Raw genomic sequence first — 15,290 nt, 5'->3', positions numbered from 1 at the left:
ATTGTGCTGGCTCACCACTTGCTTGCTGATTGAACTCAAATAAGGGCAGGTATAGAAATCTCTTAGCCAAATAATGACGTTATGGCAATGAAACCATAAAACATTTGTTGACAGGAGTCATGATTTCATGCTGCCACAGTGACAACATGTAAAGGGGACTGACAAAAAAAAAGTGGAGATTCAAAGATGGTGGAGAAGTGAATGGGAGTCATGCTGACCTCCTCACAAGACCAAACTGGAATTGCAACTAAATAGTGGAGAAGTCACCTGGAAAACAATGGAATGATAGAGGGAGAAGAGCCTTGGAGCCACGGACAGACAGGGGATTCAACTGTCACACATCCCAATGGGTGAGAAGTGCAGTGGAGGCTCAAGAGGGTGGGCTGGGCACCCATGGGAACCAGCACCAGAGGAACATTGAAACAGCCAGTTGGATCCCCCTGAGAAGAACAGGGTCTGAACCATAAACAAGGACCCCTAGAATACAGCAGCTATAACCAGGAAAACACAAGGACAAAATGCAACCCCAAAAAGCTTAGAGGTGCTCTCTGCCAGAGACAGGTGTCTGGAGATGCAAAGAGACATATAAAGGGCCAATGCAAACATTTGCAGTGGCAGCCGCCCTCCTTGATCTCTGGGTAGAGGTGGCAGCAGAGTGGGCTGGTGCCTGGGAAAAGACTGGTGAGGAAGACTTTGTGAAGAAAACTGAGATGGTGGCTGGCAGAGACCTGGTGATAACTCACCTCCCACTCTGCAGCTACCATCTCACTCAGGCATAAGGGAATCAATTAACATGCCTTTTGTGAGCATGAGAGCTGGGGGGCTAAGTGCAGACAAGCTGGAAGAAATAGAGGATACCTGGCCAAAAGGATCACACAGCTGCATAGAGAGCCTTGAGGAGAGACTGGAGACAGAGGCATTGGGGAAAGAATGGGAGGAGGAACTGGGGAGTCCCTACTCCCTCCCCATTCCATAGTCTCCATTTTGCAAAGTCAGGGTGCACCCCCAAAGAGTTGGAAGCGGGCGCGTGGGAGCCAGATGGCCAGTGACTATAATGCAGTTTGCAGAAATATTGGATCCCTGGCCGAAGGGTCACAGAACTGACCAGAGACCCCTGAGGAGAGACTGGAAATGGAGTCATTGGAGAGAGAACAGGAGGAGGAACTGGGGAATCCCAACTCCTTCTCCTTTCTGTATTCTCCATTGTGCATGGGCAGGCCAAGCAGCCAAAGAGCCAAAAGCTGAAAAGCACACAATAGACAACCCAAAACCACTCAGTGCATGCATGCACACACACACACATGCCGAATGGCCGGCAAGAGTTGGCAAGCACGTGTGTGGACCTGAGACTGCGCGGGCTGGTGAGGGCTCCCGCAGGTTGGAGCCCATGAGGCCTGTGAGAGAGTGCACAGATCAGCGAGGGCAGGCATAAAGTGATGCCTGCTGAGGCCTGTGAGTGTAGAGCCATCTGCATAAATAGTGGATCCTGGGCCAAAGGAGTCACAGAGCTGCCCAGAGACCCTGGAGGAGAGACTAGAGACAGGATTAACCAGGGAGTCTTGGAGCTGACTTCTTCCCATTTCCGTAGTCTCCATTTTGGGCAGGCAGGCCACGCCGCCAAAGAGCCAAAGGTGGAGAAAGTACAAAATAGAAGACCCTAAACTGACCAATCCCGGGGTGCCTGCTGGGTACAGGCACCAGGAGAGTGCACGAGGTAGGATGAATAAGTGCCCCTGGAATGGAGCAAGCGCACGCCTGCCCAGGCAGGTGGAGGATGCCGGGCTGGGGAGAACATTCAAGGAGCTGGCATAACAGTGCAGAGTGATCCACAGAAATAGTAGATCCCTGGATGAAGGGGTCAGAGAGCTGCCCAAAGCAGGAGTCAGACAAAGACAATAGATTCCTGGAAAGTTCAAAAAAAAAGACCTAAGGTCATATAGGGTCAACAAGTGACATCATCAGAAGCAGGCCAAGGAAAGAAGGGAGGAAGGAAAGAAGGAAGGAAGAAAAAGACCCGCCTACTACCATAGAAGTTTAATCCACAAAGTCAGGAAATCAGGATGGATCAATTGAAGCAGAAGCTAAAATAAATAAATACACACACAAATATATAAATAACTTAATAGACACTCACAAAATGGGAAAAGAAGTTCCCCCAAAATGAGTGGAAAGGGGGAATCCCCACAGAGAGAGCTAAATGAAATAGAGGCACAGGAACTGTAAGATATTGAATTCAAAACAATGGCTCTAAGGAAGCTCCATGAGCTCAGCCAGCTCAAACAGAACTATGAAAAACTGCAGATAAACTATCAGGATCTTACAGCAAACTATATCAACCTAGAAAAGGACAGAGAACTAATAAGAAGACACAAGAGGATATGAATAATACCATTTCTGAATTGAAGAACACAGTAGAAGGAATCCAAAGCAGGCTGGAAGAGGCCAAGGATCAAATCAGTAAGATGGAGGATAAGGTAAAAAAAAAAAGCTCCCAGAAAAAACAAGAAATGGAAAAAAGACTCATTCGAATGAAGAGGCATTGAAGGGAATGCAGGACAATGCAATATATCCTGAAATGCAATATATCCACATAATAGGGATACCAGAAGGAGAAGAAGAGGAGCAAGGAATAGAGAACCTCCTGGAAAGAATAATGATGGAAAATTTCCCTAATTTGAGGAGAGAAAGGTTCTCATGGATCCAGGAGGCACAGAGGGCCCCACTCAAGAGGGATCCAAGGAGGCCCACTCCAAGACACATCATCATTAAAATGGCAACTATCGAAGAACAAGAGCGAATCCTCAAGCCAGCAAGGCAGAAGGAGAAAGCAAAATACAAGGGGTCCCGGACATAGCTAGGAGCTGACTTCTCAACAGAAACACTACAGGCCAGAAGGGAATGGCAACAAATATTCCAAGTAATGAAAAGCAAGGGACTACAACCAAGGCTGTTCTATCCAGCAAGGCTCTCAATTAAAATAGAAGGGGAAATAAGGAGTTTCCCAGGCAAAAGAAGGCTAAAAGAATATGTCTCCACCAAACCAGCACTACAAGATATGATAAAGGGACTGGTTTAAGAAGATAAAAGAAAAGAGTGAGAAGGAGAAAAACACAGGTACAAAGAGAAAAAATGAATAAGTATCCATCAGTAATAACTCTCAATGTAAATGAACTAAAGGCCCCAATCAAAAGACACAGGATAGCTGAATGGATAAGAAAACATGATCCACACATATGCCACCTACAAGAGACCCACCTCAGAGCAAAAGACCTACACAGATTGAAAGTAAAGGATGGAAAAAATATTTCAGACAAATGGGCAAGAGATGAAAACAAAGGTAGCAACACTTATATCAGACAAAAGAGATTTCAAAACAAAGGCCATCAAAAGTGACCCAGAGGGGCACTTTATAATACTTAAAGGTAGAATCTATCAAGAAGACATAAGCATTATAAAGTTATATGCACCCAAAATAAGAGCACCCAAGTATATAAGGAAAATCTTGGATGACTTCAAAAAAGATATAGACAGCAACACACTGATAGTAGGGGATTTCAACACACCTCTGTCAAAAATGGACAGATCTTCCAAACAAAACATTAATAAACATATTGTGGCGCTGAATGACACACTGAATCAAAGAGACTTAACTGACATATATAGAACCTTACATCCCAAAGAAGAAAAATACACATTCTTTTCAAATGTCCATGGAGGTTTTTCAAAGACAGACCACATGATAGGACACAAAGCAAGCCTCAGCAAATTCAGGAAAATTGAAATAATACCAAACTTTTTCTCGGACCACAAGGGCTTGAAACTGGAAATCAACCTCAAAGAGAAACTTCAAACAGTTTCAAACTCATGGAGACTGAACAGTAGACTATTAAACAATGAATGCGTCAATGATGAGATAAGAGAAGAAATCAAAAAATGTCTGGAAACAAATGAAAATGAACAGACAACAGTGCAAAACCTATGGGACACGGCAAAGGCAGTCCTGAGAAGGAAGTTCATAGCAACACAGGCTTACCTACGAAAGATAGAAACAATTCAAATAAGAGACCTAACACTACAACTTCAAGAGCTTGAGAAACAACAACAAATAAATCCCAGAGCAAGTAGAAGGAAGGAAATAGTCAAGATTAGAGCAGAACTGAATGACATAGAGACGAAAAGAACAATTCAGAGGATCAACTGAGCCAGAAGCTGGTTCTTTGAAAAGATAAATAAAACTGACAAGCTGTTAAGCAGACTCATCAAGAAAAAAAGGGAGAGGACCCAAATTAATATCAGAAATGAAAGAGGAGAAATAACAACTGATACCACAGAAATACAAAGGATCTTCAGAAACTACTATGAACTATTATATGCCTAGAAACTTGAAAATCTTGATGAAATGGACAAATTTCTAGAAAAGTATAATCTTCCAACACTGAAGGAGGAAGAAACAGAAAGCTTGAACAGACTGATAACAGCTGGGGAAATTGAAGCAGTAATCAAGAAACTCCCAGCACACAAAAGCCCAGGGCCGGATGGTTTCACAGGAGAATTTTACAAAACATTTAAGGAATAGCTAACCCCTGTCCTTCTCAGACTATTCAAAAAAATCCAAGAGGAGGGAAGACTCCCAGACTCTTTCTATGAGGCCAGCATCACCCTGATCCCAAAACCCGATAAAGACCCTACAAAGAAAGAAAACTACAGGCCAATTTCGCTGATGAATATAGATGCTAAAATCCTCAACAAAATATTGGCAAATCGCATCCAGCAATACATTAAAAAGATTATCCACCATGATCAAGTGGGATTCATCCCAGGGATGCAGGGATGGCTCAATATACACAAGTCAATAAATGTAATACATCACATAAATAAAAGAAAAGACAAAAACCATATTATCATCTCAGTAGATGCAGAAAATGCATCCAATACGGTACAGCACTCATTTACGATCAAAACTCTCAGTGAAATGGGAATGAACGGGGCATTCCACAACGTAATAAAGGCCATATATGAAAAACCTACACCAGTATCATAATCAATGGGCAAAAACTGAAAGCTTTCCCACTAAGATCGGGAACGCGACAAGGATGCCCGCTATCACAACTTCTTTTCAAGATCATCTTGGAAATCCTAACCACAGTGGTCAGTCAAGAAAAGAAATAAAAGGCATTCAGATAGGAAAGGAGGAAGTAAAACTATCATTGTTTGCAGATGACATGATAGTGTACGTAGAGAACCCTGTAGACTCTACCAAAAAACTCCTCAACCTAATAAGTGAATTTGGAAAAACAGTAGGATACAAAATCAATATTCAGAAATCAAAGTCATTTTTGTACACATGCAATGAAATAGAAGAAGAAATCAGAAAAAAAAATACCATTCAATATAGCAAGAAGAAAAATAAAGTACCTAAGTATAAATTTAACCAAAGAGGTAAAAGACCTGTTCGCAGAAAACTATACAACATTGAAGAAAAAAATTAAGGAAGACACAAAAAAATGAAAGTATATACCGTGCTCATGGATTGGAAGAATTAATATCATCAAAATGTCCATACTACCCAAAACAAATTATAGATTCAACACAATCCATACTAAGATACCAATGATGTATTTCACAGAAATAGAACAGACATTTCAAAAATTTATATGGAACCATAAATGACCCCCAATAGCTACAGCAATTTTGAGAAAGAAAAACAAAGTAGGAGGGATCACAATACTGGACATTAAACTCCACTATACTCAAAACAATCTGGTACTGGCAGAAGAAGAGACCCATAGACCAGTGCAACAGAATAGAAAGCCCAGAAAGAATCCTAGGTCTATATGGGCAACTAATATTTGACAAAGGGGGCAGAAGCATAAAATGGAGCAATAATAGCCTCTTCAACAAATGGTGTTGGGAGAGCTGGACAGCTACTTGAAAAAAATTGAAATTGGATAAGCAGCTGACACCATACACAAACATAAACTCAAGATGGATGAAAGACTTAAATATAAGTTGCAACACCATAAAAGTCCTAGAGAAGAACATTGGCAGGAAACTCTCAGATATCCCACGCAGCAATTTTTTCACTGATATGTCTCCTAAAGCAAGGGACATAAAAGAAAGAATAAACAAGTGGGACCTCATCAAAATAAGAAGCTTCTGCACGGCTAAAGAAAACATCAGCAAAATGAAAAGGGAGCCAACAGTATGGGAAAATATATTTGCTAATGATGCATCAGCTAGAGGTTTGATATCCAAAATATATAAATAACTCACTTGCCTCCACTCCAAGAAGACAAATGATCCTGTCAAAAAATGGGGAAAGGACCTGGGCAGATACTTTTCCAAGGAAGATATACAGAGGGCCCAGAGACATTTCGAAGCATGCTTGGCATCACTAGCCATCAGAGAAATGCAGATCAAAACCACAATGTGATACCACCTGACACCGGTCCGAATGGCCATCATAAATACATCAACAAAGAACAGGTGCTGGTGAGGCTGCAGAGAAAAGGGAACACTACTGCACTGTTGGTGGGAATGCAGACTGGTGCAGCCACTGTGGAAAGCAGTGTGGAATTTCCTCAAAAAGCTGAAAATGGAACTGCTTTTTGATCCAGTAGTGATTCCCCTGCTGGCACTATACCCTAAGAATCCCAAAATGCCAATTCAAAGGAACCTATACACCTCAGTGTTCATAGCAGCACAATTTACAATAGCCAAGTGGTGGAAGCAACCTAAAAGCCCATCAGTAGATGACTGGATCAAAAAAATGATGGTACATTTACACAATTTATGCTGCAGAAAATAAAGGAGAACTACTACTTTGCGACAGCATGGATGGAACTGGAGAGCATTATGCTAAGCAAAATAAGCCAGGGGGCGAAAGACAAATACCATATGATCTCACTTATAAGTGGAACCTAACCAACAAAACAAAGATGCAAGGAAAATAAGGCCAGCAACACTGAAAGGAAAAGAAACCAACAGAGACAAGGCAGAAGGGGGTCAGGGGAAAAGGAAGGAAAGGGAAAAGTCAAGGAACATATAGCAAGGTCTCATGGAGAAAACCAAAGGGGGAGGTTTGAGGGAGGCGCGGAGTGGGCAAGGGAAAGTGGTGGTGGGAAGGGATAGACATGTATTTGAACAAATAAATTAAAAAAAGAAAAATAAAGTTTCTTATCTCTCTGAGCCACAATGGTCTCAAATAATGGTACCAACCTTATAGGATGGTTGTGAAGATTAAGTGAGATAATGAGTGCTGTGTCCTTAAAAGTGCCCTGTTCACAGTGAATGCTCAATAAAAGTCAGCTAGTAATATTAATATAAAGTGATATGTTTAATTTTTAATTGTTATTCAATTACAGTTGTCCTCGTTTTTCCCATTACTCTTCCCTGCTTAATTTTTTAAGCATATTTCATTGATTATGCTATTACAGTCATCCCAATTTCTTCTCCCCTTTGCCCTCTTCTGCCCTGCATCCCCCCACACTTCAACATCCCCAGCCACCTTAGTTCATGTCCATGGCTTGTACATATAGGTTCTTTGGCTTCTCCTTTTCCTATACTAACCTCCCCCTGTCTATTTTGTGCCTACTAATTAGGTTTCTTATTTCCTGTACCTTTTCCCCTCATTCTCTCCTCACCCACCCACTGATAACCCTCCATGTGACCTCCATTTCTGTGGTACTGTTCCTGTGCTAGTTGGTTGCTTAGTTTGTTTTTGTTTTTAGGTTCAGTTGTTGATAGTTGTGAGTTTGTTGTCACTTTACTGTTCATAGATTTTGATCTTCTTTTTCTTAGATAAGTCCCTTTAACATCTCATATAATAAGGGCTTAGTGATGATGAACTCCTTTAACTTTACCTTATTTGGAGAGCACTTGATCTGCCCTTCCATTCTAAATGATAGTTTTCCTGGAGAGAGTAATCTGGATGTAGGTCCTTGTCTTTCATGACTTTGAATACTTCTAGCCAGCCCCTTCTCTATAAGGTTTCTTTGGGAAATGAGCTGATAGTCTCATGGGAACTCTTTTGTAGATAACTACCTCCTTTTCTCTTGCTGTTTTTAAGATTCTCTCCTTATCTTTAATCTTTGTAATATAATTATGATGTGTCTTGGTGTGTTCCTCATTGGGTACAATTTCTTTAGGATTCTCTGAGTTTTCTGGACTTCCTGGGAGTCTATTTCCTTTGCCAGATTGGGGAAGTTTTATTATTTGATCAAATAAGTTCAATTTCTTACTCTTCCTCTTCTTCTTCTGGCACCCCTATAATTAGAATGTTGAGATGTTTAAAGTTGTTCCAGAGGTTCCTCAGCCTCTCCTCAATTTTTTGAATTCTTATTTCTTGATTTTATTTCAGTTAAAAGTTTATTCTTTCCTCCTGTCCCAAATTGTTGATTAGAGCCCTGATTTCCCTCCTTTCACTGTTGGTTGCCTGTATATTTTCCTTTATTTCACTTGTATAGCCTTCATTTCTTCCTTCATTTTGCAACCATATGCAATCATTTATATGAGCAACCTGATTACCAGTGTTTTGAACTTTGCATCTGATAAGTGGTCTATCTCGTCATCACTTAGTTCTTTTTCTGGAGTTTTGATCTCTTTTTTCATTTAGGCCATATTTATTTGTCTCCATGCTCCTGTTACATTGTAAGGGATGGATCCTTAGATATTCACCAGGGTGGGGCCATTCACATTGCTGTGTTATGGTGCTGTATGTGGGGGAGGAGTAAAAGGGGGAACTCTGCTCCCTGCTAGCTTGCTTGGTTCTTGCCCCACTTTCTTTCACTTCTCTCATTTCCCACAACTGTATTGTGCCTTTCACATCATAATTCTCAGGTGAGAGGGCTCATGTATGTTCTAGACTGGGAGTTTCTCCTGCTGCCACAACCCCACAATCTCTGGTTTCCACAACCAGATGTTTTGAGACTTTAGTTTCTCACTCTGGAACCCTGGGTTGCATGATTTGTCTCACTTTGCAGTTGTCCCTCCTGGCTTATCCACACATGAATGTGGGAAATCTCATCCACCAGCCACCACTTTGCCCACTCCTTCCACCAGCTGCCACCATGCTGTGCATCCTCTCTGCCCCGCCTTCCTGTCTCCACCCCTTCTACCAGTCTGGATGAATGTTTCTTCTTTACCTCATTGGTTGTCAGACTTCTATGCAGTTTGATTTTCTGGAAGTTCTTGTTTTTAAATTGGTTGTTTTCCTTCTTTTGGGTGTGTGAGGAAACAAAGTGTTTCTACCAATGCCTCCATCTTGGCCAGAACTACAGGATGATAATCTTCCATATTTGATTTTTTAGAAGTGTGTTTTAACTTTTGTAATTGAAAAATCATTTTCAAAGAGAAAAAGGAAAAGAAACATATCAGAACTCAGAATTCCCATTCAGTGCTCTGTTCCAGCTGCCTCTACCAAGGAACATTGCAGGGACATCTTAGTCTTCATGGACACAGAAAATAACTCTGGAAGACCTTGACCCTTTCTCTCTGTGCCAATTTAATGCTGAGGTCTGACAGTCTTGCCTGTGTTGTTCTCTTGGCCACTCCCCAAATCCTCTCAGGTTTGAGCACAGTAAGCTGCAAAGTACAGGAAATGAATCCCACCAAGAATATCACTGAGAAGTTTTTCAGTCACAAAACATGGCCTTTCTGCTATCTAAAAGCTTAAACCTGTCCAATGACAGCATTGACAGAAAGGATTTACTTTCTAGAAGCATTGACATTTGATCATGAAGTTCATTGGGGCTTGCTTGGATAAGAATGGTTAGGTTTCTACAACAAACATCTGAGTCTTTAGTTATAGAGAAAAGCTGAGAAATGGAATTTCAGGGAGTGATGACTTGGGCTTCTTCACTTATTCACCCATTATAAATATACCTAGACTCTATCAACACCACTCCCTTTCTGTGGGGAAAATTGTGCCACTGTGTAAATGAAATGATTTTTATTGTGGGTAATTATAGCAAATGTCAAATTAAGAACTCTACTTTCTCATTTCTTTTTTAGAAAGTCAGTACATAGGCATCATTCCTTTCCCTTGGGGGCCTCTGTTGCTCACACTTCTATCTAATTCCAAGGATCTCCTAAGCATTCTTGATGGTGCCTTGGGGAGGAATCTACCTGTACAAAAGAAATAGGAAACTCAGTGTCTTAAAGTTAGTTTCTCATAAAAGGCAATTACTAGAAACTTAAGAAAATGTCAAATGTGAATACCTAGAAACTCAGTTTGGGGTTGACAACTTCCTGACTTAAAGCATTAATTAGATGAGGAAAAAATAGTTTTTAAAGAGTTTGGATATGAGAACTTTAACATCACATTTCAAGCAGGTTTCAACTTGGGAATGAGAGACAGTGGTAAAAAGCCAGAATATATATAACATTTTTTTTTCTGGGGAGACCCCAGCATATATTCATTCCTGCCTCCTTAGAGTCTGGGAGGCAAAGTGGGCATTGTTTAATGGATAGGAAAAAGGGATTATTAGAAATGATGGTACTTTTCTAAGCCACGGGAACAGGAATCACTTTTTTTTGAGCTGATAACCCTTTTCCTATGACCAAAAATCAACAAAGCAGGACTTGATATGCCTTAAAGTCAGATATAGCTAGAGTTACCTTCTGACTCCCCCCACTCACTCAGTATGTGGCTTTTGGCAAATCACCTAAAAATTCAGGCCTCACTTTCCTTATCTACAAAATGGGGATGGTACTAAGGACTGATAAGAGGCCTTCTCTCTGTTCCATGAATATCAAGCTCATTCCCACCCCAGGGACTTTGCACTTGCCATTACCACTGCCTAGAATTATGTCCCCACACATATGTACAAACATATATATATATATATATATATATATATACACACACACACACACACACACACACATATGTATGTCTGTATAATGTGTATGTATATATAAGCACATATAGCCATGTTTATGTACATCTGTGTATGTTTATATGTGTATGCATACAAAGATATAGACATATATAGGCACATATATATTTATTTGTAGAGATATGTCTCTATGTATATTATATAAGAATGAATAAATTATAGTAAGTTTACATAGTGGAATGCTATATAGTCATTAAAATGAGTGAACTAGATCTACACATATCAACAAACACAGGTTTCCAAAAGTAATATTGAGTGAAAAAAACAAAAACAAAACATGCTGAATGGTGTATTCAGTAAAAGAAAGTAGGAGTACACAGCATAACCCTGCAGACCGAAACACTGTGGCTGCCTCAAAAAGAAAAAAGAGAAGTTAAAAAATGGGACTGCAGTAATTTAAGAAGACTTCAACTATATCTAGATTGTCATTTCTTTTTTTTAAAAAAGGAAATATAATAAAATGTTAAAATTTGTTTAATTTGAGCACACCTGGCTGTGTATATTACAAGACATTTTTACATGGGAACTATTGCCTAATAATTTAAAAGGAGAGAGAGAGAAAGAAAAGAGAGTTCCAGAGTAAGATTCTAGTTTTGCCATTGGAATTCAGACAAGGGACACAAGTTCTCTGAGACCCTTGTTTGCAAAACAGGATTAATAATGTTCAAAATTCAGGATTGGCTATAAAACTTAATGAGCATAAACATGTACAATGATGTCCATATATTTTCTTTTGAAACATCATTTTAGAATGAGTCCCTAATGACTTTCTAGATGCATCTTATTTAAAGAGACATTTCAAAACAGATCAGAAATTATATAGATCCATTTTATTTTTTTAAAGATTTTATGTATTTATTTTTAGACAGAGGAGAAGGGAGGCAGAAAGAAAGGGAGAAAAATATCAATGTGTGGCTGCCTCTCACACACATGCCCCCTCCACACTGGGGTCCTGGCCCACAACCCAGGCATATGCCCTGACTGCAAATTGAACCAGCGACCCTCTGGTTCGCAGGCCAGCTCTCAATCCACTGAGCTACACCAGCCATGGCTGGATCCATTTTCAAAACAAACCTGACTCCAAGAAAAATAACATAGTTCTATGCAAAAACTCTAAACACATAATATATGAATATATGTAAGCATCAGTTATTTATTAACTGCGATTGCCCTGATCAAGATTGGAGGGAAAATTTACTTTGCTTTTATTTTTAATTATACACCATGTGTGTAGATTACCTGCTTGAAAAATAAACATTATTTATTTTTAAATTAATTGAAAGGTCATAATCTCCATTCCTTCAATTCTAAATCTACTTAAATAGGAAAAGACCTGAAATCCAATTTCTAAAAAGATTCTTACAAGGTCCTATAGCCCAGTCTCCTACCTGAACACATGAAGCAAGAAAAGCCACCTCAGCCCTATATGTTCCATGTGGTTGGACAAAAGAAAAAGCACAAGATTTGGGATTATTATATCTAGGATTGGCCCCTGTCACCATTACTTACTAACTGTGTGACTCTAAGCAAGTACCTTCAGCTCTCTGAACTCCAGTTTCATTTCTGAAGTGAGGACAAGGTACATATGAGCATAAAACTGTGTCAAAATAGTATCCACATGTTCATATGAGGTATAATTTGTGGTGCAGTGATTATCTCACAAAAGCCTTGGTTCTGACCTTTCAATTTTCATGGGAGTACTCAATAAACTTATGCCTGGGACCCCACGATAGCCCTAAAGTCATCTTCAGATATAGCAAATTTTCAGAGATAAAGCAAATTTTCTTCTCTCCACAGCAAATATCCTGACAGTGATCATCCTCTCTCAGCTGGTGGCTAGGAGGCAGAAGTCCTCCTACAACTATCTCTTGGCACTTGCTGTGGCTGACATCTTGGTCCTCTTTTTCATTGTTTTCGTGGACTTTTTGTTGGAAGATTTCATCTTGAACATGCAAATGCCTCAGATGCCCAATAAGATCATAGAAGTGCTGGAATTCTCCTCCATCCACACCTCCACCTGGATTACTGTGCCATTAACCATTGATCGGTATATCGCAGTCTGCCACCCGCTCAAGTACCACGCGGTCTCCTACCCAGCCCGCACCCAGAAAGTCATTGTCAGTGTTTACATCACCTGCTTCCTGACCAGTATCCCCTACTATTGGTGGCCTAACATTTGGACTGAAGACTATACTAGCACTTCTGCGCATCATGTTCTCATCTGGATTCACTGCTTGACTGTGTACCTGGTACCCTGCTCCATCTTCTTCATCTTGAACTCAGTCATTGTGTATAAGCTCAGGAGGAAGAGTGACTTTCACCTCCGTGGCTACTCCACAGGGAAAACCACTGCCATCTTGTTCACCATTACCTCCATTTTTGCCACACTCTGGGCCCCTCGCATTGTCATGATTCTCTACCACCTTTATGGGGCTCCCATTGAGAACCGCTGGCTGGTGCACATCATGTCAGATGTTGCCAACATGCTGGCTCTGCTGAACACCACCATCAACTTCTTCCTCTACTGCTTCATCAGCAAGCGTTTCCGCACCATGGCAGCTGCCACACTCAAGGCCTTCTTCAGGTGCCAGAAGCAACCTGTGCAGTTCTACATCAACAATAACTTTTCCATAACAAGTAGCCCCTGGATCTCACCAGCCAACTCACACTGCATCAAGATGTTGGTGCACCAGTATGACAGAAATGGGAAATCTATAAAAGTATCCCCATGACCCCATAGGTTTGGCACCTAGTGCCTTTGTCTAATCCATTTTCAGATTGGAGGGTGGCTGTTACTACAGCTGTACAGCTCTCCTTAAGACTGATAATCTGACTTCCTCTCTCCACACTGAGCATCTTAGAGACTGGTAGATAAGAAAAGATTGAGGAGAAGAAAGAAAAGTGTGAATCTTGTTTCCAGTTACTTTCACAAAGGCACAGTGACAACCAAAGTTCTTACTGTTTGAAGATGCCTCTAGAGGTAATTCCTCATCCATGGCCAGTAAGGACACAGAGGAGAGAAACAGTCTTTGACTGGGAGCTGCTCATCTATGTGACACATCAAACCACAGTAGCACTGTAACAGAGTCCACACTCTTCGAAGAGCTGAGATTACCCATCACTTCCCTATGCTCTTCCCAGCAGCTAACAATGCAGACTAATTTGGGATTTTTCCAAAGTGCCCTTTGTCCTAGAGAGAGCTATGGTCTTGAAGTAGTCCTAATCCCTCTAGCTGCAAAATGACTCTATGAGGACACGGTTGTGTTGAATTCCATCTAGACCCTGGTCAAAGCTTCTTTGGGAAGGCTCTAAACCAACATAACCCTGACCCTCAGATCTAGGGTTTAAGATGCAGTCTTTCTATTTGCCATGATGTATAAATTTTACCTATCTCCTCCAGACCAAAGACCCTTCCTTGTGCATGGGGAGGGGAGTGGAGAATTGGATTTCTTGAGCCCCCCAAAAAATAAGTCCACTCTTGCCATTGTTTCAATTCATCCCTCTGTCAGCTATGTACAATCTTTTTAGCCCAAACAGCTTCTTTTTGTAGTACCACTTAACCTTCCTAGAGAAGTACCACTTAACCACTTAATCTTCTTTTTATGCATATAGTTATTAACCCTGCCTCCTTGTTTGCTGAAGCCCTCACCAAATTGTTTTATTTGAAGTGACTTCTGAACTGGATTTAATTTTCAAGGGTCAGGAATGGTAGCTCTCCAGGTGTGAAGAAAGGCATTCTTGGCTCTACACCACAGTCCCACTGGCTTTACCATGCAGCTGCAGATACAGGCACATTGACAAGGAAAGGTGCCTGTGAAGCTCTTTAACCCAGATCCTTTGCAAAATGATAAAATATGAATTTATTTATTTATTCTCCCCTTGCCTATCCAATGCAAGAACAATTAGAGGTGGTAATAATAGCAAATTCCCTGGGAATTACCACTCATGTATACATATACACACTTGACTATATTAGCTTCTATGTATCTGGTGATGGATTTTGAAAGAAAAATCCACACTGAAGTTTCTCTTATTTAGCCTTTTTTCCTCAATCCTAGATTCCTGGTTCTGAAAGGAATCTCCCAGAACAGTTTCAGAATTGCATAGTATTTTTGGTGGCCAAACAAAAAGCAGAGAGTCTACCTGGGACCCTTGGTTTCTTGGCCATATTTATGTCTAAATTTAAAAAACAGGTCTACCTTTTTAAAGGAAATTTGCAGTACATTCATGCAGTAGAAAAAGCCCCAGTGCAACAGAAGCCCTAAACATTAGCCAATGTCCTCAATGCTAACTCAGTATAATTTTAGGTCCTGTTAGTCCTAATAATCCTAATTCCTACCCTTTTTTAATAATTACAGTAGAGTCTCATCTTACCCAAAGATTAGATTCTAA

At 40.5% G+C, this 15,290-nt stretch overlaps 1 protein-coding gene across 1 annotated transcript in view; it reads left to right on the top strand.

Moving 5' to 3' along the window:
• The window catches only part of GPR139 (G protein-coupled receptor 139), an 82,903-nt gene extending 69,273 nt beyond the window's left edge, over positions 1-13,630 (top strand). The window contains exon 2 of the mRNA XM_054575475.1: positions 12,696-13,630. Coding sequence (XP_054431450.1) covers positions 12,696-13,630 — 935 coding nt within the window. The remainder of the gene's footprint in view (positions 1-12,695) is intronic.
• Positions 13,631-15,290: the final 1,660 nt, after the last annotated feature.

The sequence above is a fragment of the Pteronotus mesoamericanus genome, unplaced genomic scaffold (genome assembly GCF_021234165.1).
Source record: "Pteronotus mesoamericanus isolate MK-2021 breed Mesoamerican mustached bat unplaced genomic scaffold, CSHL_Meso_final contig_301, whole genome shotgun sequence".
Lineage (NCBI taxonomy): Eukaryota > Metazoa > Chordata > Mammalia > Chiroptera > Mormoopidae > Pteronotus > Pteronotus mesoamericanus.
Note: the sequence above shows the minus strand (reverse complement) of the source record. Positions and strands in the feature narration are given on the sequence as shown.